Source organism: Polyodon spathula, chromosome 16 (genome assembly GCF_017654505.1).
Source record: "Polyodon spathula isolate WHYD16114869_AA chromosome 16, ASM1765450v1, whole genome shotgun sequence".
Taxonomy (NCBI): Eukaryota; Metazoa; Chordata; class Actinopteri; order Acipenseriformes; family Polyodontidae; genus Polyodon; species Polyodon spathula.
This window is the reverse complement of record NC_054549.1, coordinates 32945061-32972508: the sequence shown is the minus strand read 5'-3', so window position 1 is coordinate 32972508 and position 27448 is coordinate 32945061. Positions and strand designations below refer to the sequence as shown.

The following is a 27448-nucleotide window of genomic DNA, read 5'->3' as shown; positions in this document are numbered from 1 at the left end:
TGCAGCATGGCTGGTAGGTGGCATAATCACATTCAAAAGACATAAGCCCGATATACGCTCTTTGCAAAAGTGCCGGCTCTCTTGTATAGTGGTATCGGCGCTATGCTTTAGTGTGAAGTCCCAGGCCCTATGGATTGTCTCGCCCTGTGTGATGCGCCAAGATTGATGTGGTGTTAAAGCCAGCATAATTTATAATTCCAGAAACCCGTGCTCATATCAAAAATGAATTCCAAAAATATTGTATAATAAATGATTTGTTTCATAATGCGTATTCTTCACTTCGGATGTGGGTCCTACTGTAAGAGGCTCTGTAAGATGCATAGTTCATCCCCTAGCCTCTGTAAGTCGCTTTGAATAAAAGCGTCTGCTAAATGACAAATTAGTAATAAGAATAATTTTATTTGCATTTTGGGTTTCATTATTTTTTCAGGTTTTTAGTGCAACATATCACAATTAAACGCTATCTTTTGGCAACATTTAAAGTGGCATCTTTATAAAAAAAAAAAAGTTATGATATTACTGTATATGGGTGATTAGACTTGTCACGTCATTACACATAAAGATGCATTGCAATGGCAAGATCTTGAAACCCTACAAATGAAATAGGGAACACCGTTGTTTTGTTAATAGATGTACAAGGTGGACGGGGAAATGATACTTAGCTAATGTTTTTCATAGAAAACGGAAAATGGTTAGGCAGGGCACACATTAATATAACGCATTCCTTTAGCTTCTCATTATAGTAGTGGAAAATGAACATTTCAAACAATTGCTGAACCTCACAGATAGCAATGTCGTGAACCTGGCCCGATCGTGAAGTGGTACAATACTTTCTGTCTTGGTTTTGATTTGTTTTGTTTATAAATAAATAAATAAAAATGCATTTTATCTGAGGCTTGAAATACCAGAACTGTTCTAACACTTCTTTCATCTGCCTCACGTTTCAGTTTACAGCAAACAGCAATAAACTGTGTAGCGATATCGATGATACCCAATAGCAAAAAGCTCCATATGTCGTTCATCTTCGGACAGCCAATAGCAGTCTGTCTCCGTGATGATTTTTTAAAAAAGATTTTATCCCGACTATGTGGAATCGGCTGTTTCCGTACAGAGCTTTGCTCTGAGAGTCGTCTGTTTCTGCTGGAGACAGGATCATCAGCTGGGTTTAGTTTGGCATGTAGTGACCGTTCTTTTTCTACTATTGCAAGAAAATATTTAAGATCTTTAGAAATGGATACCGCCAACCAGGTAGGAATTCATGCTGTTGTCTTTAGTTTTATTGAAGTATTGGAATCCTGATTTTAAAAAGTCTAAAAAAAAAACAAAATTCCATAAACACTTTATTTATTAATTATTTTGAAATCCTTTTAGCTTGTGTCTACTGGTACATTTCGTGTGGTGAAGGAGCCTCTTGGATTTCTGCGGATTTTAGAATGGGTAAGTGCAACGTCTTGGAGAAACGTGGTTTGCTTGTGTTTTTTCATGCATGTAGCCAGAAAGCCAACACTTTTAAATGTAAAACTGCTTCTTGTTTGTAAACAATTATAGTGTTGATATTGTTTGAACGTGGTTATATTACCTTGCAGTCATGATCAATGTGTGTAAATATGCATGCGTAAACACTAGTATGTGCAAATGCGCAAATGTTTTTTGTTTTTTTTAACTTGCAAAATATACAGAACCGCTCCTTGTATGTGGGTGTAGAAAGTCATGCTTTTTCTTGGAATGTTTAGTTACTGTTTAGGCTTGAGTTACTCATAGTGTAAACAAAAATGCCCAAATTACTTGAATCTATGCTTGAAGAATCTGTTTTGTGATCAGATGTTGTAATGTAATTAATTTTATGTAATTAATTCTGAGCTAAACCTATATACTTTTAAAGGGTTTTTACAACATGACAGGGGTGCTTTTAGGTTCAGGTCAACGGTTCAGTCAAATCGGGTCTGGTGGAGTTTGTGTGTGTGTGTGTGTGTGTGTGAGAGAGAGAATGTGTGTTGTTTATATAGTAAAGCTTCTGTTGCAAAATATGACAGTTATGCCATGAGCGCCCCTAAGTGCCCCAGAGCTTGGCAGCGGTGTGTAGGTATTAGACTGTTAGATCTGATTAAACCTAAATCAACTGATTGGGCTGACAGTTATCATAATGTGTTATCCTGTGCCGCTTATGAAGAAGTTATACTTTTTAGTATTAAATTATTATGTAATAGCAAAGTTATTAAAGCTTCTAAGCGTATCTCATTATTTCATCATATGTGTTAAATACATATATTTTAAATATGGTGTGTTTTGCTGAAAATAATGTATATACATCAAAAAGTTGTTGCTGGTTTTCTAATACAGACGTGTTTAGTCATTACAGCTAATATGTACTGCATTCAGTTTCTTAAGAATTTATGAAAAAAGATAACTTCTCTGGGGAAAATTAATCTTTCCACATTCTACTCCATGTGCCCTCTGGAAAGTGAAAGGCTTATCAGTTAGAAAACATCCAGTCGAATCACGTGTTTGGCACATAATTGCCCTATAGTATGCAGCGGCTTTAGAAAGCCAGTCAGTCTTTTATGAAAAAAAAAGACTGCAGTGTGTAGCTTTTGTTTATTTGTAAACCAAAAACAGTTGTGATCAAACAGGCAAACTAACTGCATTTTTATTCTTTCAGTTTTAGATGCACTAGCCTCCTTTTCATACTCACATTAGACAATCAGGCTTTGGGGTTAGCTTAACTTTAAGACCCGAACCCCAAGATGAGTATTGCAAGCATGAAATGCAGCACGTTTCAAAGCCCTTGCGGTGCTGCTGTCAAGTCTTCTTTCTGTTCAGTGTGGGCAACACTCCATGGTCTTTCAGTGAAGCGGAACTTGTGATCTTCTGGTTTTTCCGTCATGTAATTTGCATCAGTTCAATAAAGCTGACAGTGCTCCCACGGACCCTTTCTTTAGTAGCACTCTTGGGATTCTTCCATTAACGTGCTTGTTATATTGTTGTGTGAATAAGAAGCTTTTAGTTTAATTTACCTTAATTTTTCGATTTCGTTTATTTTCTGTCTTTAGTCTTAGAATGTCTCTTTACAGTGTAGGTAATCTATGCATGTAATTATAGGTTACTTCAAGCATAACGAAATATGGCATCGATTCCTGGGATAATTTCAAATTAATATTGGAAAAAGTTTTGTTTTACTAATCCCATGTACACTTTTAATTATGCCACACTGTAATTGTTTGCACATGCTACTCTATGTTCTGTAGGATTTCAATGAATTATCTCAGTTCAAAAAGGGCCATTTTGAATAGACATTTGAACTTAAGTGTCCACTACATTGAATGTGTTCTTGTTGAAACCTTGAAGGTTAAAAATCAGTAAGTACTAATATCACAAATAATTGATTCTGGCTAGACAAAGTTATATATATATATAGTTATATATATATATATATATATATATATATATATATATATATATATATATATATATATATATATAGCTGATCCTACTTTAGATCACATAAGCTCAAATATGGGATGTCTAAAACACAGTCAGTCACAAGTGCTTTTGCTGTGCTTGCTTGGAAGTCCATATACAATATTATATTTCACTAAAACTGTTTCATAGTTGAAGCACAGTGTTCTACATTTAAGCTGCTAATGGATTGCCTTTAATTAGATCTTGTCACCACTGTTTCCCCCCTCATGTGTATCAGTGCATGCATGAAGGTGGATTTAGGATTGCAATTCTGTGTCAGTTTAAAGCAAAGTCCATGGAAAAAAGCATTGAAGTGTAAGGATGTAACTTAATATTAGCAGTCCAAAAGAAATGTGTTAGGTCACAAGCATAATGGCTTGTAATCAATGTTACCTGCTACTGTAAGAAAACTTTTAGAAGCCTATGAAGCACTAAAAACAGATCAAACATGCAGTCTATTGAATATAAAATATTTCCAAAACTAGCCAGGTTCATTGCTCAGCTACAATATCTGTAGACACTCATGGCATTTCCTAATTAGGTTGTGATTTGTATGTTATCTGTTGTAACCTGTTGTGTTATACTGAGTTCCTTTATAAATAAAGCATCCTTTTAATACTGCGGTCAGTCCCGGTGGGTGACAGTAACTGGAGGGCAGGGGTTGGGCTACTTATGGGTCACCTGATCATGTCACCATGGAAACCCCTTAGGTAAAACCTCTGTTATCAAAATAAGTTGAGATTTTCTGCCAGCTAATGGTTGGTGAAGCTTGCAGAGATGTTAGTTTATGCTGTCTGGAGCAGTACCAAAGCCAATTAGCATGTTTTAAAGATAAGTCAATCTTAAAATTTAGCAGCTGCAAGTCACAATTCTAAATAGAAATGATTTAGTTAGACATATTAAAGAGTAATGCTCATTAACAGTCTGAACTAAGACAGCACAGGTGGTGATTTGAAATTCAGATTTTGTAAATACAGAATATGTTACTTAAAATATTCTCTGTTTAAATGTGTATAATTTATGGAATTGAGCATGTTATAGCCTACGGTGGTCAGACACCCTCTGACCTGGATATAACTTCTAATTTCAATCATGCAGTATAACAGACTTCCTGCTGTTGGGTAAAAACAAGCAAGCCCTGTTCCAGCACAGAATTCCTTGGAAATAAAGGCTACGGGCTGCAAACATGCAGCGATCTTTAATTTTTCTTAAAATATTCTGGTATCTTACTAAGAATGTAATTCCCTTGCTGTGTTTTCTATGCAGACTAACACATTATCCACCAGTAGTCAAGGCTATCTTAAAATAATAATAATAATAATAATAAAAAACAACAACAAACCACCTCTGTGAACATGGAACAAATACACCGAAGACCAGCAAGAAAGTAAATCAGCCAACCATCTAGGTCAGGAGGCAGTTATAAATAGAAAATGCAGGTGGCACAAAAGCAAAGGCTGCATGGCAACTCATGTTTTTTTTTTTTAATTTTATTTTATTTATTTATTTATTTACTATAAGTTTGTATAAATAAAGCTACACATTCAGTTATTACTTTGACAACTGTAGTTGTGATTGTATTCTTTCTGTCTGTGTTGTTATTTAACCCGTTCAGTCCTGAATTATATTTGTCAAGCCGTGAGGCTCCAATGTGATATTAACATACAGCGCTAAGATAAGGACTGAAAGTGTTAATCAGAAAGTGGCAGGCAGTTCTGTGGCGTATGTCTGACCATATACTGTAAAACTGTTCTCAGTAAGAAAACTCATGGGTTAAGAGATAGAAGCAATTCACTCTTTTCATAAAAAGGCCTTGTTCCTCTTAATCTTTTTAGAGAATTTAGGGACTAAAGCATATAATTGATGCCGAGGGTCTTTGAAGGAGAATAATGTTTAATTACCTTGCTATTGAAGAGTAGCAACATTACAGTCGGTTACATAATTAAAAAGTAGCTTGTCAAGGACTGTGGGATCAGGAGCATGCTGGTTGAGATCCCAGTGCACGGCCTTGTTGAGCCCACAGGGCGATCTGTATTGGCCTTTGGTCAGACTGAAATCGATCCTACAGAGTAGCTCATCAGGACCTACATTCATAATGTGATTGTATTTAAAGTATTGATAAAATCTAAAAAAAAATGGCTTCATACTTAATAAATGAAGCTAGTTTTATGTACAGTGGATATATACTTTAGTTAGTGGTCTTTGACTGTACAGCGTGTATTGAGCTATCATAAATTTGCATTGCATTCCGAAATTTAAACTAGCAATTAATGCATTTAGAACAACCCTAAATACAGATAACCAACCATATAATGTGTTAATCATAAAACATAACTTTCCACCTGGAGAAGAAATGATGTGTGATGTCTTGACTGTGTACATTAGCACTGCTCTATCCCTGTGCAAAACAGCAAAGTTATTGCAGTGTAGTGTAGTGATTGTCGTTTGGCATGGTAAGATAGTGTAGAAGGAGGACATCTGAGCGAAGTGGTGAACACAGAATTGAGTCTCATTAGGCGCAATTCTAGTCTTGGGATCTACAGTACATCACAGGTATGGCATGCTATTTGACACAATTGGCAGCCTGTGTTAAAAAGTGGATCAAATAAGCAAGGGGAACTGGACTGCCCCCTTGCCATTAAGCGGACAGTCCTTTTGGTTTAGGGTTGAGGCTCATGTAATCAAACAGCATTGAGCTGTGGCAGTACACGACTACAATTAAGTCCCTTCCCTATAAAAAAGATGATTAGACTTAAAATTATGTCTCATTTATTTATTTATTTATTTCATTTGATGGTTTCAAATGACAGTGATAGATGAATTGCCTATTGTATCTCCCACAATGTCTAATCCTCACCAGTGCACACTCCATTGGAAATGTAATTCTTTTTTTTTTCCTTCTTTCTCAATTTTAACAGTGCATTCTTCAGACAAGGCTTAATGCTGGAGAATTAATTTATCAAGTGTCAGTTTCTGGAAAAGAAGCATTTATCTTTTTGTATTTTACAGGGTTGCTCTGAAGAAATTCAGAGATATAATTATGTTATGTTATGTTATGCTACAACACAATACAATACAATACAATTTTTTAAAAATAGCACCCTCTATACCACAACATCCCAGAGCGCTGTACAAAAAAGAGAACAAGAGAGCTCATATATAATACAATACACTTCTGTAGTTGTTTTAATCCATCAATTTCCAACCACCTATAAACTGTAAAGACCAAAGGTGAATTTATACATGATTTTATTATAGATAAATATGTAAAAATGAACCTATATTCATCACACATTCCACACGTATATGAAACTCTTAAAAGCATTGATCATGAACAGGAACTTTTTAATGATGTGATATTTGTAATATTTGTGTCCCCCGATGTATAGTATATTACAGAAGTAATGTTTCCTCTTGTTAAAATGGAGCCTACTAATCTTGTATGTTGAAATGATGCCCTGTAGCCGTTGTGTAACCCATGCTTTACAGCACTTTTCATGCATCCAGGGAAAGCTTTCATCTGAGCACAGCTTTCCTGCATCTGGAAGAGGAGATAAACAAGCAGAAGATAATTCTCTAATTACTGTACACACAGGAATACAAATGTCATCTGCTTTTGTTTTATCAGGACCGGTAAGTTCCAGAACATATTCATCTAGGGGAATTCAGCACAAAACAATACTGCAGGAATAAGCAAGGACTGGGGACATGGTTTTTCCTGTGGAAGGCTATTTGATAATGGGTCGAACATAATGTTTAAAAGCTATGATGTTGTTCAGTGATCACTAGTCTTGTGTAACTTCCTAATGTTCAGATTTTTTTCTTTTCCATTTATGAGTATTTTAAGTGTGCTTAGTAGAGAATAAAAATAAAACCAAAAAATAGTATTTTCTGCAAAAACTTATAATATAGAAAATAGGCTTGAGGCATGAGAGGTCAGTTTAGAATGACGTGTGCTCCTATGCTCACTGTAAATAAAGTAATAACAGAACATTTCAAATCAGGTTTTACAGTCTATCTAATTATTGTAAGTCTTATATATGAAGAAAGGTATTACATTCATACTGTGCTTCTGTGGACAGATATTTAAACTAAATTGATATTTTTTTCTTATGTTAGTTGCTTAATGAATGTACACAACAGAGATATTGAATTCACAATAAATACAGTGGTTTGTACATCTTGGCATTTTGATTGGTCTGACACCATCATAACTCTATTCCGTAAACTCTGTAGTCTTGTGTACAGGGATTGTTTATACAGTATAAGGATTGTTTGTTGCTCTGATAACGGAAGCTTTGTAAACCATTCATTAACTTAATTACAGAGTTTGGCATTGCACCTGTTACTGAATACTATGGTTCCTATTGATTTCCTGTTGCAGATTAATCAATTAAGCCATACACAGTTGTGTTCTGCAAATCATCATAATTCACCCTTTTTATTGTACCCATGAATCAGTGTTGGTATCTTTGCCTGTCACAGCTGTTTTCATTGTGTTTTGAATAATGGGGTCGCTGTGAAATGGCTGGCAGCATTCTGGCAGAAATATTAACTGATTGCACATACTGTGGATGTTGCTTGTAAAACAATTTGTGCAGTCTTGAACACAGAAGGAGAGGCTAACTGAGAACCTTCTGTTAATCCATCCAGATGACTTGGTGGTTGAGGGACAGAACGTTTCTACAGAACAGCGTGCTGCATCAAGTGTTTACTTTTATTAATTGACAGACATTATAATTCTGCACATAATTAGCTGGTTTTCACATTGTCCTTTGGTGTTTTTAAAGTGTGCCTTCATTTGAAACATGTATAATTCCATGAAGTGGTAATATATAATAATTTTTGTTCTTACTAAATATAATAAAAGTTAGCTTAGCACAGTGGAAAATAAGGCCTCGCTTTACAACATGAAGTTTTGAAACTTATTTAATTACCTGGCTTTAAAGTACTTGTGAAACTGTGATAGGTTAGGAGTATTGAGTCCATGTCAAATGTGATGAATTCTGTGCAATTTTGTGAGTCCTCTGATGGCCTCGCAAAAGATTGTTTTTTCACAGAAGTTTTTTATTGTCATTTTTACCTGCAGGGCTTAATCATCATAAACTACTGCTACACATGTCTTAAAATGGAACATCAACAAACAAGTCTGTTTTTCCTAACCAGGCAACTGTGCGGTCATTTGTTTGTCATTTTACTCCTGAATTACAGTTAGCCACAATGTTGGAGCTTTTAAGTAATTTTAAAGGTTTGGGGATGTGGACCATAAACACATATTTTATTTGTTCAGTGTAGTGGTTTTAAACACAGGTCATTACAGTTTTGAGTTAACTACGGAGTGAAATACAGTAACTGTCAAAAATACTTTAAAAAATGCGTAAAAAAAGTGTACCTGTAAAATATATTATGTATAGTTGTAAAAAAAGAATGTGTATCCAAATATACAAGTGCAACTCATTTTACAAGTACAACTAATTTTTTACAGTTATTTCATGCTCACAAAAAAACGAAGCTCAGGCAGCCATGATCGATAAGTATTTAAACTCATGTGCAGCTTACAGCCTAGTGTAAGTGTAGGGAGAGCTGCATTTAAGTTACACTGTGCACATTCTATCAGATGGCCATGTACTGTTCCACCGTTTTATTATTGTAATGTATATTAATAGTTTATTTTTATATCCGTTGTTTTAAATTGCCTTGGTGCAACACGTTTTACTCGAATATGTGTTACAGAGGAAAATAAAAAAGTAAAATAACACCAGCTAAACAAACATCATTATCGAGAATATTGCATTTGAATTGGTGCATAGAGCAGGCTGACATGTTTCTTGTAAAACGCTAATTATTATTATTTGCTGAGAGACGCCCAACAAACAGGAACAACACTCGTTTGACAGGTTATTCTATCCATAACTTTCAACCGTTTGCCAGAATGAGGATGACATTGATTATTAATTTTTACTGGCACATTTTGTTCAGCAATTTAAGATTGGACAATGTCTTTCAAATTTCTGTGTAGTCGTAAAAAAGGGTCTGTTAAGATTTCAGGTATAAAACCGTGTGAAGGCCTTAGACTGAATACAACTGAATACAAAGCACATTGAACAATTTCTGCCGTCTACTCTTTTTTTTCTTTCTAGAAAATATTTAATTGTACTATTGTAAAAGCAGTTTAGGTTGATTCATCAGCAAAGTTCAATTCAAAGGAGAAAGCTCATATCTTCTATAGTCTGTAACTGGAAATTAGCTGCAGGCTTAATTATATGCTGTGATGAGATAAGCATGTTTGAATCGCATTTGAGAAATAAATGAGCTGAAATACTTTTATCAGCCTGTAAACCGTTTTTCTACCCATCGCTGTCTTGCCCTCAGTCATTCAATTTGGAGATAACTAAAAGTGAGCGATTGTTATTTGAAGGGTCCACTAAGACATTGAGACTGAGTTATAGGGTGTGGAATTTGGTGATTTGCTTGAGATTAACAGGGCAGGAAGAATTTTAAACAGTAAAGATATTTGTTCAGGATAGGAAATAAGACAGTATATACATGTTGACTCTTATTTTGTACTTAACAGGGCTCTCCGTGCTGTTTCACAGCTTGATCAGCTTGCAAACAGAAGCACAAAGAGGCTGTTTTACTCATTGTAATGCCACTGGGATCTGGTTATACTAACAAGATACAAAAAAATGGGATCCAGGATCGGATCCCTTCAGTACAACTGGCCCCAAGTGTGTGAAAACATCATTCTGCCATTTTATTGTTATAACAACATACAGCTCATGTATTTGCTGTATCCTTTAACTGTTTAGCTTTATATGCAACTTTTTCATGTTGAGTATTCCTTATGGAATGTGAATAAACTTGCAGGGACATATTTCTATAGCATGCTGTGCCTAACAGGTTTTGCATACGATTGTATTATTTATTTATTTATTTATTTTGTATATAGGACAGGATTTTCAAATGTTAATGAAAGTGGTGTCATATCTTTGGTACCACTAAGAACATTTTTCATACAAGCCCCTCTCATAGGGTTACCATATTACTCCATCTACACTAGGACAGTTTAGGACAGTCCAGTCTTTTCAGCACACCCCTATACCTTCTGGTAAGTGTAGTCCTGCTGTGAAAGGTACGCAGATGAAACGTACCAGAATGCATTGCGATGTGAGTTGTAAAGCTTGAACTGTCCAAGTGTACATAGAGTCATATGGTAACCTACCCTCTCGTCCAATCAAATCATCTGATTCCAGAACATTAAAGTGTGTTTTTGTGTTGTAACAGTTGTGTCATGCGCTGAGAGCAATCAACAAACAACTTCTAACCATTTAGAGTAAAGGTATATATGAAATAAACTTCCATTTGCTAACAAAGTGTATATTCCTGCTGTTCTGTTACATAAAGGTAATTTGTACAGTTCATCCTGTCTCATACGATGGTATATGACCACTCTAAAGCCAGTGTATTGCAACATGCAAAAAGACCATTTTCCATTATAAAAAAATATTAAGTAGGCCAGCTGTACTGTTTATTGTTCTTGAAGGACAGGTTTGTTCAGTGCAGAAATTGAATGTGGCAATAGTAATTACTGTTTTGCACAGCAGAGGGCACCTGTGTTATTCAGCTGAAACATGCATTTTAGTACCGCTTCACACTGTAGGCTGTTAATGTATTCGCAAGAGCCTCTTTTAAAGGTTGTCATGGTAACGATATTATTATTGATGCTGATATTTTTATGTATAAAAAAATGTTTTGCTATGTTTCAGTAATGTAAGTAGAATTAATTATTACTTATGTTAAAGGTATAGCATAACAATTGTTCTACCTAAAACCCACATGCGGAATGATATCTGTTAAACATTTTTGTTATTATTATTCCTGCACTACAGACAACAGTATAAGCAACAGCATCTTAAAAATGTAATTTATAAAAAAGATCTATTTTTGGGTAATGTAAAAATATCTTATTGCAAACCAGGTTTGACTGAACTAATTGAAGCATAGTTTACAGGCATTATCATTTCATGTACAATTGAACTGTGCAGCTTTAAATTTGGTTGGATCATTAAATGGAAGCTCTAAATGTTTGCTCCTAGAACCGTAATTATTGGAGCTAATTGTTCCCCTATTAATCTTGCTGCTCTTGCATTACATTTTCATAGCAGTAATTTACAACTCAGAATTAAGAAACATAACAGGAAAAGCTGTCAAAATGATTAAGGAATACATTTAATATGTTACAGCAGTTCTTAATGGGGTGTATTAATAATTGAGCCAAAGATTATTAGGGGAAATGTGTTGCTGTTTAAAAGCGATTTTCATTATTATATAGTTAGCTTTAGAGTGCATCCACATGTGGGATTACGACCCTAAACCTGACTGGGTGAGACAATCTGTGAGGTTTCTAATGAGGTGTTACTGCTAACCTTTTCTTACCTCTCGTTAGTGCAGTAACTTCCTCACAATCCCTGTAAAAGCCTTTGTTTGTACCACTTTGTTCACCACTTCACACTAAACCTACACACCACTGATTAGACACTTCACCAGTCTTTTCACCACACCTTCATTACAAGGAGTAAACACGGCACGATAAAGCTTTAAGGCTGACATTTATGTCAAAATGTGTTCTGCTTCTTCTTTTATGGAGAATTGTTAATAAACGAAGGTGTTGATTTGATCAACCTATACTGTACATCACTGGATAATTGCCCTGGACTGTCTCTGGGCATTCCATCTAAAAAAGTGGTTACTGTGGATTCTCTGCTACTGTGACTGTCAGCTGCGTCTTGTCCTGGCAGCTTGTTAACTTTTTCAGTTTGTCGAATTTCTTTTTACCTTCTTAACCCTCAACCATTTCAGACAGGTGTTGTCTGTCTATAGCCAGATTACTAACAGTATCAGTTCGTTACAGTGGGAGCAGTATTGGACACAAACGCCGGTGCCATTGTTGAGCAAGTTATGACATTAAATATTCATTACATTAACCTTACCTGTCCATTTAAACAGCCAGATGATTGATTGAGTATCTGGAACCACATTGCTTAGTAATAAGGAAAAATAAATATTGTTCCTATTTGATATTTGTTCGTTTGATTTTATCCTTAGTGTGTGGGTATCCTCGAAACCAGTTTCTTTTCTATGGAAAACAGCAACCATAGCAAGAAACAGCATGGACACAAGTTCTGGAAAAGGGAATGTGTGTGTTGACTCTGTCACCACAGTGTATTGTCAGTAAAGATTAACAATCCTTGCTGGTCAAATATTTTTAATGAGCAATCCCTGTGAGCGTTCTCTGTACTCTGGATTATTGACCAGAAGGTTTTAAATAGGTCAATCTTAGTGTCCGTAATATATCACTTTATATAACCCATCAGCTGGGGTTAAAGTCAAAGTCTTCAGTGCAGATACATTATTGGAATCTAACAACCTTTTTAAGGCAGGCATCCTTTAGTTGAAGATTTAAAAATTTGTTTTTTAAGTGAATGTAACAGGCAGTGTTGTGTGATACTCTGCCGTTACAGGCTTTGTCCCTTCGGTGAGATGGGATGAGGTTAAAAGCTCTAAAACCATGAATGTAGACGAGCCTCGCTCTTTTGCATTGTGGTTAAGATGCTTGTGGTGTACAGGGTCATTGGTTCGCACCCAGACTCCGCCCTGCTACATAAACACCCTTAAAAAAAAAAAAAAAAAAAAAAAGTGAACGGTTACCATCATTAGAATAAAAGTAAAGGTAGCATTAGTTTGGCCACCAGGTATCGCCAAGATGTTAGTAAAAATAACTTCTTCAGGCAAACTATTCCACCGGTGATCTTTTGCATTTTTAAAAATGTTTTTCCCTGGAAATTTACTATTCTATTTCAAAAAGCAATTTAAAAGTCATAAACAAAGTGCATGAACCTGCTATTAATTCCAGCTTAGTTTTATATCAACTGAAGGATTTCATAGTGCCTTTTCTAAAGATCACACTAGAGATCCACAGTAATTTTATGCTAAAATCTATTAAAGGCTAATTAAGCATATTGTTGCTCAGTGTGACAGTAAATAGCATGCCACTTGCTTCCTGACAGGATATCATGCTGATAAATGGAGGGTGTCTCCATCTGATTTTTTTTTTCTTTTTATGTAACCTTCCACATCACATCCATAGTTTCTCTTGGAAAGGGTTCCCTGTAATTATCCTGCCAGGTGGTTATACATCTGACAGGGTTTATTCGTTCTATTATTGTCTACTAAATAACTATCTAAAAGTTTTAAACTGACAATTTAAAAGGTTACAGCTCCGACACGCTATAATTTAACTAGTGAGTCGAGCCCAAGTCTCTGCACGGTCCATTTATTTCCGAAATGCAGCTTCTCTTCAGGAAAGGAAGTATGTTGGAATACATTTTGCTCTTATAGTTTTAGTACCTCCCCCCCCCACTCATATGCTATATATATGTGTGTGTGTGTGTGTGTGTGTGTGTGTGTGTGTGTGTGTGTGTGTGTGTTTTTTTTGCAAATAAGAAACTGGCAAATAGACCTGTCCTTGCCTTTTGTTTATATTAATGTGGATTTAAATATCTTAACCTGTACATTTATTGAGAAAACATATTTTTGCTAATACGAATTGTACTACACCTTTAAACAATAAATATGTATTTGTAATGTAAACTAAATGTGCAAGAAAACAGAAATGACACTGTTAAAAACAAATGTATAATGATGAAAGAAAAGTGTTTCAGAGTCCTGCAGAGTTTTTTAGTCATTTGAAGGGCAAAATTATTTTCTTAAAATATGCTGCGCAATCCAATCAGTTATTTCTTACACTGTAGTTCATTAACTGCTGGTTTTCAGTCAGGACATTCTTGTGTTAAATAACCACCTTTATTAAACAATATAAAAAATCTATACAAACTGTTCATCCTGGTGAACAAAAATAATTAGGCAGAGGAGCATCGTATACCCCGACCCCTCAGGACGAGTCTGGGAGTGGTTGGGGAGGAGGTGGTAATTCAAAAGCACGACAAGGCTGACTTTGTGCAATAGGGTTATATACTCCTTAGTTTAATTAGAACTGCTGGTAATAGGCTTGTAGATTACCCAGTGAATACCTTGCAAGCTTTCTATTAAAATGACAATGACACATAGATTTCCAGTTCATGCCTAGGAAAAGTTGAATATTTTGATAAATGTCTTTTTAAATATAAATATAACATTAGGGTCACTTTATGTTATACAAGTATAGATGGCTAACAGGAAATGTCATTGCCTCTTATAAATCTCCCAGCATTAGATTCCAGAGTATTAGAATTTCAGTATTGTAAAAAAAAAAAAAAATAATAATTTGATGATTGAACCTTAAATACATCAACAGATACGGTAAGGTTCAAAACTGCCTTTTTTTAAATACATTTTAGAAAATGAATCAATACATCTAGAAAGAAACCTATCCTATTTTTGAAGCCAAAATGTTTTGAAAGCAAGGCTATTGATTGTCCTTATTGGAAAATGGAGTGGAACATGAGAGGCTGTATATACAGCTATCGAGAACATGGCTATGTAATCAGTTATGAAGCCTTTTAAAAAAGTGTTGTTATTTTTTTTCAAGCAGACACATTAATGTCTTTACTGAGTAATCTTGTTTTATCAAATACATAGAACAAGGACCTGTTATACAACGATCACATGACCATTTTAGTATTATTTCTTTATATCCGAGCATAAGTTTCACTCGAGACACGCACATATGTGTGACTTTTATTTTTTATTAACTGGGGCTTGCAAAGTTGAAAGGTCATTTTGTCACCTGATTTGAATAGAATGAGGAAGGCTGTTCAGTCCCAGTACTGTCAAAGCAGCTCAACTAACGCTATTCTTGAAGTGTTTTTAAAGGGCTTTTTTTTGTGCTGTTCTCCATTCCACTGCATTACAGGTGCCAAGCCAGAAACACTGTCAGCCCTTCCTTATAATTGGTACATACCTTGGCCCAAAAATATTGAGACATGGAAAGAGTTTGCCTCTATTTTCACCTTGTCAAAATCCTGACGATTATTCTGGGTGAAATCTGGTGGAGAGAAAGGGACTGTCGCAAACTCCAAAAAGCAACCAGATTTGAAGAATATAGTATATAGAGTTTGGTATAATGTATGTGTTTAAATGAGCCCTTACACATTATTCCAGTTCATCTTCTGGTAACAGACCTATCTGGAGAACAGCACTGGTAACTGCTATGTCACTATAGAGTGCACAGTTGGAAGCCATGGATTTCATAAGTACATCACATGCTGTGTGAGTTGCAGTACACTTAACTAAAAAAACAAACAAAAACAAAACATAAAATACATACACCACTTTTAGGGGAAATTCATAAACCATTTACTCCACAGTTTCTATTGTCTTCTGAGAAAAGACAACAACTCAGATGTTTATTCAAAAGATCTTAGGGCAGTCTTTAGTTTGTGTGACATTAGCTGGTTTTCAGAACAATTGGTGCTACAAAAGGTTTTGTGAATCCCCACTTCACTAAAATACAATTAAATAAGCTTTTGACAACATTAGTTTTGCATATTTAGTTCACATCACGAAGAAATGCGCTGTGTATTACAATGTTATTATACACCATGACAATTGGTGCATTTTCCAGTTCATGTTTTGGTTTGGGTAAATTACCCCTGAGATATTCAGAATTTACTGAATGATTCATAGAGCCACCTTGATGGTCATAATCCCTGGGCTGAATATATATTATCAGACACTCTATGCTGTACAGCTTTTAATATATGGAGATTTTTTTTTCTGTCAATCATTATGCTGCATAATACCATTCTCATTATTCTCCCATGATCAAGCTTGACGTTGATAAACAAGCTCACCGTGATTACAGTTTTACTGGGTGCTGGATTTCGTGGTTTTAGATGTGATTTTAATAAAAATACCAATTTATATCTTTTAAAAATGACAGCGTTTGCTTCGCAGACATTAGCCGTACGTTGCCCATTAAACTGAACGTTTCTCCAACTAGCATCCATTTCTGAAGCTGAGTTTTTAGCAAGTCTAGCTATTTAGGACTTTTTTATGAGTACTGTAGTTATATAAAGTATACAATACAGAGTCACACTTGATACATTTTAAACTGATAGCAGTATGTATTTTGTAACCTCATACATAGCTGTACATTTTTGTTTGTATGTACCAGTAGTGTGTTTTGCCTCCTGTTGTTTTACACCTGAAAACAAAAATAAAAAGAACATTAATTATGAATGTTTATGTAGCAAATTGTAGCCTTGTTGACTGACATAAAACTGTAGATTCACATCAACCAATCCTTTTCTCCCTCGGATTCAATATTCCAGCTGAAAAGATTCTATCACCATAGCCACCTCTTCCAGGCTAGTGATTCAATGAATTGCTGTCTCTCTCACCTGCAGCAGCAAGCAGGTGTGTAGTCATGGAAACCCCTTAAATGCTGTCTAATTAACTTGAAGAAACTGATATACAAAAAATAAATAAAAAAGAATTGCTTTTTAGCACAAACTTTAAAAAGACAAATAGACACTACCATTGCCCCTTCCTTGACGGTTCTACTGTTTATTTTGGTTCCAGTTCAGTTTTCAGTTTTAAGTGTGTTCCTTGGCTAGATGAAGGAGATTTTTAAGTCCTAAAATTAAACAAGGGGTAATTAATCAACTCAATTCCCCTATGCTCACCGGTGACACTAATCTGATGCTGTTCACCCAATATGAACATCTTCTAGCCTTGCAGGTTTGTACTTCCCTGCGATTATTCCTCTTACAGCACTCTGGGAGGTTAAGTAGTTTGTTGTGACTGCATAATGGGGCTTATTCGTTAGTTTACACCTGTGATACATGGGTTACCGTAATCTTTGTAGTATGAACTGTTTTACACTTTGTAAGTGTATACATGCACTCATCGACACACACACACATTTCCTGTATGCATATTCAATACCAGGCAAGGTAGGTGTAGACTATAATGACTCAAGGGGGGCGTTAGGCATGATCTTAATACAGGATGTTAGAACAGTTATTTTACCCATCTCTGATTTGTTTAGAGCAGTGTATTATGCTATGTTTTTTTTTTATAGGGTTGGTACACATAGTAGCCCAAAGCCGCTGTGTAATACACCGTATGAGTTGTATTCTGAGAATTACAGCAGTAACACAGGTTTTTGTCTAATAAAAACCTGTGCTGTACACTTTCCAGCTGCTAACCTATCACAGTGTTCCCACCCTGTGTGGGTTTTTTTTTTTTTTTTTTTTTTTTTTTTTTTTTATTGTTTTAAAAGTTTGTGTTGTGTTGACCCAGTTGTGTCCACTCGATTGTTTGCGTGCTTCTTTGAAGGTGTCTGACAGGATCAGCTGCGATAAAGATCAGCGGCTTGCTTGTGTGCTAAAACAGAATACAGTGGTGGGTCTGTGTTAACAGAGTGTGAAAATCAAAAACTAGCTGGAAACCTAGACAAGGTCACAATGTAGTAGTACTATATGCAGTTCAATCACAGGCAACAAATTGAGCTACAATTCATATTATCTAGCTGCAGGGGAAAAAAAAAAAATGTCATGTAAAATCATCATTAAAAAACTGCTAAAAAGTATAAGGAATTCAGCAAAATGGTATTATAACAACAATGAATTAATTAAGCTGTAAAATCATTGAATGACTAAATAAACAATCACTCAAGGGAAATAACATTCCCAAGAGAAATAATGAAAAAAAACAAAAAAAAAAGCAATCCTAAGAGTGAAACTATGATAAACTATTATGTATGATCAGTTCTGCATCTGCCAAGATGTTGTGGTAAATAAGAGATTTCCTGAAGGTTTTAAGTCTCTTAAACATGTATATTTATACCTATGAAATGTCTGCTTAAACGTGTAGTTGATGTAATTTACATTTTAACGTACATGAACATACAGAGATAAACGATTTGTATTTTGAGTAAACAAAGATTGGGAATACTAGAAAACTTCATGCAAACAAATTAAGCAGTGGTTTCAGGCTCAGAATCACATCAACATAAGCAACTGTCAGTTTGTGTGTGGGCCCTCGGTCGCCCGTGACAATGTGTTGACATATTTCTGTACTTTTTGCCAATGTCAGCATCGATGGTGTATAAACCTCATTCCTCATTCTCTAGCATTGTCATAACAATTGTGAAGAAGCGTGTTAAAGAGCAACTTGCTAATGGTAATTTTGAGGGTGAGAGTTTAACAAAGTTGCATGGAGACACATAAATGAGAAGTAAATATGTCCAATAAAGCATACCAACTGCATAATTCTATAACCACCATAGAAACACATGTATTCATCTCCTTACAGTGCCACACAATTCAACTGTCTTAATTTAGGATGATGAAAATAAGTGGGTATAATTGGAAAAAAACTAGCACACTTGTGTCTGGAGGAGACAGTATTATATCTACTGACGGTTGACATATACATTGCTTTTATCAGTGGTTTCTAGGTTACCATAGACAACTTGGCATTGGGCCATGTGTTAGACTATATTTAATAATTTACAAGCATGGGGAATCTAACATACATACAATGCACAACAACACCACTGGCTTCATTTGGAGAGAATATTTTCCCATTTAAACAAAGCATTAAACACTTTAGTTTAAGATTCCTTATAAGCCATCAATAATGCAACTCTAAGTGCATTATGAAGAACGTTTTCAACAATATTAAGTTACTCATAATAATAACAAGCTAACCTCAATTTTTAAAAGCAAACTCTACCACCAGTACATGAATACATCAAAACACAGACAATACCAAATAAACAACAGATTTAAGTTTTATCGGTAGAAGACAGGTAAAACTGTGTGGAAGAGCAGAATAACACAAGCAGTCTTAGTTAGCGCTTTTAGCTAGTGCTCTCGTGGTTTATATATCACCTGAAACCCTTGATAGAATTACAGTCTTATTATGCACAGCTGGGTGTACATTGTTTCTTATATAACATGACATGAATCTTTGCTTAAGTAATATTACTCCTTGTTGATGTTTTAAATATAATGGTTTGTTAAAATTATGGTTTTGAAAACCCTGGTAGACAAAGGATGCTATTTTAATTAATGTACCCCTTTGCTACATTCATGACAAAATGAAAACCAGAATTACTTGGGTGCCATTTTATTAGTCTATTGTTATATATCTGTCAATATGTATTGTGTCAGTAATTCTTGTCATCAGCTGGGAGTCTTGGATTGTAAAGTGGTTGTGAAGTCAGTTGATATGTACCTGAATAAAACTGTTCTCTGCTGTTCTGTTTGAGAAGTTGGACTGGCAAAGGAACGCCTGGAATTCATTCTTTTTCACACCTTCACATCATGTAGTTGATACATGCTCCAGTTTTTTTTATGTCCTGTGGAGAAATTTAGTTTGAACACTTTAGGGCTTTAACCCAAGACAAACAATCAGATTTTCACTTCCTAGACGTTGACAATGATACTGCAAAGAAATGGTCAAATTAAGTTATTTAAGTAGAATATAAACTGTATGAGTGCATAATTATACATATATGTAGGTACATAATTAGACAGATATCTTGTGGTTGCATATCTGTTGACTGTTTATTAAAAATATCAACTTAAATATGTGAGTACTTGCTCAAAATACTGCCAAAGAAAATGTTACCAATATTTGAATTCATGTTAAGTTTCTTTTTTGCTTTGGTTTTTGTTCTTTTTCAAGCCTCCCACACAAGGTTACTGCTTTTTCTTCTTATTCTGTTACTCAGCACTTCAGTATTTCTCAATACCTTGGTTCTGGTTTTCATACGTGTACCCAAGGCTATCAACATTAATATTTATGTCAACCTGTCCCTCACAGGGTTGAAAATAAAACAATGTTTTTCATACCTTCAGGTTTGTGCAGATATATAACATTCAGATTTTGTACTTCTTCATACTCCATTTCCAAAGGTATCTAGTTGAAACAGCATGTATACCAGAATAGTACTTAAAGGGGAAGTGATTTCATCCACTGTGTTTGTTTATCTTTAGTTGTCCAGATCACCTTTGGCCTAAGCGCTGCACTTTGAGGCTCACGTTTGGCAAGCCTGTAAAACATCCTTCTCTCACTTTTGACTAATTGCTAGCATCAAACCCTCTCCTAGAAGGCTTTTAGCTTCTGCGTACCAAGGCTGTGGGATTCCCTGTGCTGCCATTAGTGACTCCATGACTGTGACAAAACTGCAAACCTTTTTTTTTTGTTGTCTGGCCTTTTCCTGAAGTAAAGTGCACTGAGATGGCACTGCTGTAACGTGCTATATTAACTGAATATGATTGTTGTTGTTACTTTCCTATAGATCTACAAATCCCTGTTAACTGGAAGTTCAGCAATCCGATTGGTTGCTTCGCATCCCAATACAAAGTGCCAAAAAATGCTTCTGTTAGGCAGCATTCGTCACATGCACCCAACTACAGAGAACAATTAAAGTGCTTAATTCATGTAGTGAAAAACTATGTTTCATTCAACAGGTTTAGTATACTAATATATAAGGAATTACATTGTTTTCAAGTTTCACTCACTCCCTAAAATGGGACAAATTAAAATATTGTACAAGACTACTGGGCAGACACTAAGAAATATCAAGCTATGGGATAAACGTGATCTTTTCTACAGGTAACTGCTTTAGAAATGTGTGAAGAATCAAACTGTACTGCAGTCTTTACAATAATCCTCATGGAACGTCCCTTATCAACATGAACTTGGTTATTGTCAACCTTTTTTTAGTTTTTTTTTTTTTTTTTTTTTACTTAATTCCTGTCACATTATAGATTAGCCATCACCATGTCTCCAATGTCTATTAAAAAGACATAATCACTGTAATTAGTGCTGACATCTAATTAACATTCCACTTGCTTCCTGTATTAACAGCTGGACAGCCAGTTTGGTGAATAGGAAACGGTAGTTTTGTTTTCAGTAGGATTTAGCACTGCAAACCTGCATCCCTCATATACATCTATACCATTGGAGAACTGTGACAGCTAGTGGTCTTTGTTTATGTCGATGTGATATGTTTTATTGAACCCGGAGAGCAACAAGTAAAGGAAATGCTGGTACACATTTGATGCATTTCTGTATATTTTGTTGAATAGTATGTGGTCTGTTTTTATTCTGTTAAATGTTGTTCTTTGAAAAATCTTTTTTAAAAAAACACACAACATGCTTCCTTTATAATTGACAGCTTTCTGTAAATACCATCAAGGCTGCCAATGATGCAATATTGTTATTATTATGAACACAAACTCATATATACAGAGAAAGATGCAAGTACTCTTCAACCAACACTGTATCTGGTCTTGCGTGATCATAAAAGCAATTGGCTTGTGGCTTGCTTCGATGTCCACACTTCAAGATAATGACTGCACCTCAGGAAATGTCAGCCTTAAAGTTGAGCATGCATATCCCCAAACCACATCAGAAGCAGCTCACCCACATCGTAACAGTTGGCTATATTTAGAACGTGGTTACACCAGGACACATTATATAACTGAACAGATTGCAGCACAAGGAACAATCTTGTCTGTCTTATGGAAAGTTCTTTGCCATTTTGCCACGTACAAATTCCAATAGCCAACTGTTCTTGACAACCTATAGTAAAAAAACAAAAAAACATGACACATAATGCTGCTAGCATGATATTTTCTTTACGGTCAACTGCCATTGCATACTAACCAAGAGTAACTTTTAGTGGCATGTAAATGTTTTTATTCTTTTAGAACACAAACTTGTTTATAGTAAAATAAACTGAACTACACAAATATTTCCAAGTCCAGCACATCAATTCCTTTTCCATGGAATAATCTGCAAATTAAGTAGGTTTTACCAGTCTTCAGTTCCAGTTCCTATTGGACAAGATTTCAAACGACAAAATTATTCCCTCACATATTATAGCTTTGGCAATTTACAGAACTGTAGACTAAGGAAAGGTCAAATACCCAGAAGCTACGGAGATGGAAACAGTTCATTAAGTGGTGGTCATACTGGGTTTAGGGTTGCAAAGCATTGTGTACCACGGTGAATGATAATACCGCTGTTATATCTCAATTTGAGAATATACAGTTCTTTCAGTACAATGATGACTATTGAAACGTGTGTTGCCCCCTCAGATGTGTTGTGTTCCTGAGGCTCGCTACCCATGTGAGTCATAATCCTTTGTAGCTTTCAGTATTTTATCTGTCAAGGATGACTGAAATGTTCAGGAAAATTTAGAACAGCAGCCCTATTATCTTAGAGCAGTGTATTAATATTCCATGAAAATCAAACTTGTGACGACACACCTTTGTGTGCACTGCACCACTGAAGCGTTTATGTTTGTTAAGGTAATATCACTGAAGATACAGGTATACTTTTACAGTATTCCAGTAAGCAGTTTTAGTAAGAAGATAATACCTTTTGCAGTTAGCAGTGAATGCATAAACCTGGTAGATTTAGGGGGTTGTGGGAATATGAGGGTCATCACAACAGAATATTCATGACATCACGTTGAATACAAATTGTTTCACTGAAAGCAAAAGGAAGTAGACCCTCACAGTCAAATACTTGTGTACGAAGTGCATGCAATAGATATTAACTTACGTCTGTATTGAAGTATATCCAATTTTCAATGATAAACTGTCTTAAATGTAAAAATACAGTACTATACAGTAGAATTGGAGTGTTGCTTCTGTGCCTTGTTACAGTGGTGAAGTGATATTAACTGTTTTCAAGGGATCCATATGAACAAATAAGTTTCACGCATGATTGTGCTGCAGGGGATAATTAGCATTACCTGAAATCTTTTCATCTGTGCTGCAAGCTGTTAGTGGGCTGAGGTTTCCGAAAGTATGATAGAGAATACTGTAGGCCTTCCCACTGTGGGAAGAGTCTGTGGTTCTCCTGTTGAAATTGCTTGTAGTTAGTGTGCTCTAATATGACTGCTTCGCTGTCCCTCAGCAAATAAGGCTAAGGCTGCTGCCTGATAGGTGTATCATCTCACTTTCTCTTAGCATTGATTTCTTGCTTCTTTATTTACTTCATAAAAAGGGGGGGGGGGGGAACGACCTGAAGCACACAATTCTGCGCTGTCTCGGCATCTTTAGGACATCTTTTTTTATTAGTATGAGCAAGCTGTTGCTGTTCTTCTGTGGAGTGAAGTTGGATTATACATTCTTTTTTAAATGTGTATGGTGATATTTGCTCCGGTAAGGCTTTTTTTTATTTATTTTTTTAATGTATTTTTATTCTTAAGTAGCAATATATATACTGACTGTAATATGACTATTTGTAGATTGCTTTTGTGTTCTGTTGGTCATTATGTCTTGGATACACTTCTGTAGTTACAGTACACTGGTGTGTAGTTTATAAATGCTGTATTTTTTATTTTTATTCTGCAAAGGTCCTACAGTAAATATGGTATTTATTGATGTGTTTGCAAAAAGCTTTTAAAGCATTAGTTGCTCACCAGAATGTATCATCATTCTACTTGTGCTGCATTCACTGGAAATTAAATATTTAAAGACAGCACTGAAGTATTGGAAGCTGTTCTAGTCTCTGCAGTGCTCACTTTGACATATTATTAGTTATGTTAAGTTTTCTCCTTTTGCAGAGCTTTTTTTCCCCCAGGAGTGTCTGTTTCCATTAACTCGCTAATCTGTTAAGCTATACTGTAAATACATTTATCATGTTCAGTGTTGTGGTCATTACCTTGGTTTAAATATGTTTTGAATTCCTCATTCCTTTTACATGTTGCAGCAATATAAACAATACTTAGGAAAAATATTCAAATTTAATATAGGTTTGCTATAGTTGAGACTCTGTTATTAAAAAGCAATACCCCTAGCTACATCCAACACCCCCCCCCCCATTGCTTCCATACCACAGTCTTTCTAAAGATGCATTTCTTTTATGACATGTCTTTTTGTTTTACATGTGGACTTCATAATGTCCATCTTCTGTTGCCAATTTAAATAATAAAAGTGTCTTTGAATTAGTGCATTGATAATAGAAGCTTTGTTTTTCATGGTTATTCATCATGAATGCATCTGAGAATGTCAGTGTAAGTACCCACTGGGCTTCTCAGCTGGCAGTGCTGTAGGCATTGCAATTCACTGTTCCATACTCCACATTAATTTTGTCATGGCTGGGTTAAACAATCCCAACATTTTTTTTACAGCACCTTATTCTCTTCTCTCATTTTCCACAGAATGTTTCGTCTTTCAGAACATACTGATTAGATGACACTGATCTCAAATTGATTGGCTAATATTGCTGCCCTTCTATATGACAATTCGTGTTCCATCTCATCCACAATAAGTGCTAAATAGTCCATAGCATCTGCCCATAACCATAATAATAAAAAAAAAACAAGTCTTAGTTAATCCAGAGACTGCTGTATTCTGGCACAGCTTGAGCTAAACTAATGCAATATTTTGCTGTGAATTTTAAAATCACTTTTTTAATACTATTGCTTTTCTTTGAATCCCTGCATGTAACCACTTAAATTCTTGGTTGCTTATTGTTGATATATTTTTTTCAAAGACGGTAATGTGATTATTGTAGTGCTTTAATGCCATTGTAAGCTTGATGGGGGAAAAAAAACCTTGTTAAAATGATATTAGTTTCCAAGTTATGTCTTGTCTGCATGTTTAAAATGGTAAATATGTAATTATCCAAAGGCTGTTTAAATAATGGATTTAGCTACTTTGCCATTAAGCGAATTTATATACTGCTTTGCACTGGTGCCACATATTTGATTTGACTGCAAGTTTTTAAATATTACATTCCCTTCTTCCTATTAAGTGATTTCTTCATATATTTGTTTATGATGGCTGAATTACCATTGAAGACTCCAGGACGATACTTTGTTCAAGTTATTTATTCATAAGAAATCAATGAGTGTGCACGATGAACTAAAAATGAAGTAGCGATGGGTAATAAACTCTGTCCTGAATTCTATAAATTGCTGCAGGAGCAGCAGAGAGTAATAGAATGTATTGTGTATAATAGAACTGTTAATACTTTACCACCATTTCCATTACAGAAATGGTATAGAGATTATGATTTTGTTGTCCTTATGCGTCAAAACGACTGTTCAGCTTTTGATGTGTGTTCAAAGTCTTTTTTCTTCAATTTGCTTGTTTTTTTTCAATACCTTACAAGTGGTGCATTAGTAGGCTACCACTTTGTAATAAGCCATAAAGATCTTTGGATTTTATTTTTTAGAGCAGCTTTCCCTTTGATCATGTCAGCACTAATGTAGAAATGGTAAAAGAAATGGGGTCGTTTTGCATTAACTTGGAGAGACTATGAAGTGCTGGGGGGGTATTTTGAATCTACTTTTGTATGTATTTTAGTATGTACGATTGTAGGCTATAAATAAATACGTTTCAAGTGCCATTTGTGTTTGTAGTTATATTAGTTATTATACATGTATACCAATTGTGTAACACTTCATTATATATTTATTAAGCTTTTAAAATTTCAATAGAACATCCTAACCCAATACACAATTTGTTTATAATTGTTTGGTGAATTCCTCTAATCATTTTGAATGAATTTTGTCTGTGACTCTTTGCTCCAGTGCCTCAAGCATTCGCTGGTCGCCATGTTGTGTAGGATACAACAAACTACGAAAATCCTAGCCACAGTTTGGGGGTTCTATTGAAGCACACCCCCTGATTTTTTGAGGCACTGAAACTTAATTTATAGAAAACCAAAGGTCCACACGATCACATTCCTAGTGGACCTGTGTACCCTATTGTACGCCTGTTCTTCATTCATGTGTGGATTAGATACAGGTGTTAAAAGCCAAGGACACATTCCAAATCCGCAATCACCTGTAAGGAAACACATAAAAAGCACTGGATATTGTTCAGTCCTGTTCTATTCTGCAGAGTCAATTCAATTATATTGTCATGAAAATGTTAAGGAAGCATTATTGTAATATCTAGTATGCTGTTTTCCATACCAAGATTGTATTATTTTTGGGAGAAATGGGAGCCACAACCTTACCGTGTTACAGCTGATTCTGCACTATAACAGGTCGCGTTATAACGTGGTAGCACTGTACTAACATTACACTGGATGCATATAACGGTATAACATGTTAGCAATACAACATGTGTTCCATAAAGTTACAAATTATTAAAGCAAGTGAATAAATCTCATTCATAACCTGTATAAAAACTCTAAAATATTTTCTATCACTACAAATATTGAATTATCTAGGTAGTCTGATAAGACTGACCTACTAATATGCCATCTGGTGTATTAGATTAAACACAGCGGATTGTGTCAAAATATAAGTCATGACAGGAGCCAGGGAAATCTGCATATACGTTCCAGATGTTACAGGATGCATCACAAATCACCTGCAGGGTTAGTGAATTGAACCCCTTCCTGTTCACATATGTATATGCGTGGTGGTACAGTGATTTGAGTGCAACGTGTATGCAATCGATGGCTCCCATTACTCTGGGAAATCCAGCAATGTCATAAAACTCCCTTTTAATATTTTGTAACTGCTCCTGATTAAGTGGACATAGAAGGACAATGCTGCCAGCACCTTCATATTGCGGGTGTTCAGCACGGCCCCTTTTTATAGGCAATTCAAGATCCTTCCGCAGTCTGACAGAGGTCGACAATAGCTGCCCTCTCCAGATGCAATCGAGTTTATAGATCGTCATCTGTTAAATCTAAGAAATGAACCCTGGTCCTGTACACCCTCACTCTGTATTGTCGACGTCGCAGCCGGGGTCTGTCAATCTCAGGCTTGCACTCAAGCTGTAAAATTTCATTTGCTTCTACTTTTAAATTCCCACGCAAACAAAAGAAATAGTCGCAAGAAGCAGTGCTCGTTAAGATATTAAAATGATTTAGTAAATCAACATAATTTCCGAAATTACATTAGCATGATTATTCAATAATGAAATACACATATTGACTGCTTGAATATTTTAAAATCAATGTTACATACCGATTTGTTAATTAACACATT

At 35.3% G+C, this 27448-nt stretch overlaps 1 protein-coding gene across 1 annotated transcript in view; it reads left to right on the top strand.

Moving 5' to 3' along the window:
• Positions 1-1114: 1114 nt before the first annotated feature.
• Positions 1115-27448, top strand: part of LOC121328471 (synaptoporin-like) — a 44326-nt gene continuing 17992 nt past the window's right edge. The window contains exons 1-2 of the mRNA XM_041273154.1: positions 1115-1248; positions 1372-1437. Coding sequence (XP_041129088.1) covers positions 1231-1248; positions 1372-1437 — 84 coding nt within the window. The 5' untranslated portion in view covers positions 1115-1230. The remainder of the gene's footprint in view (positions 1249-1371; positions 1438-27448) is intronic.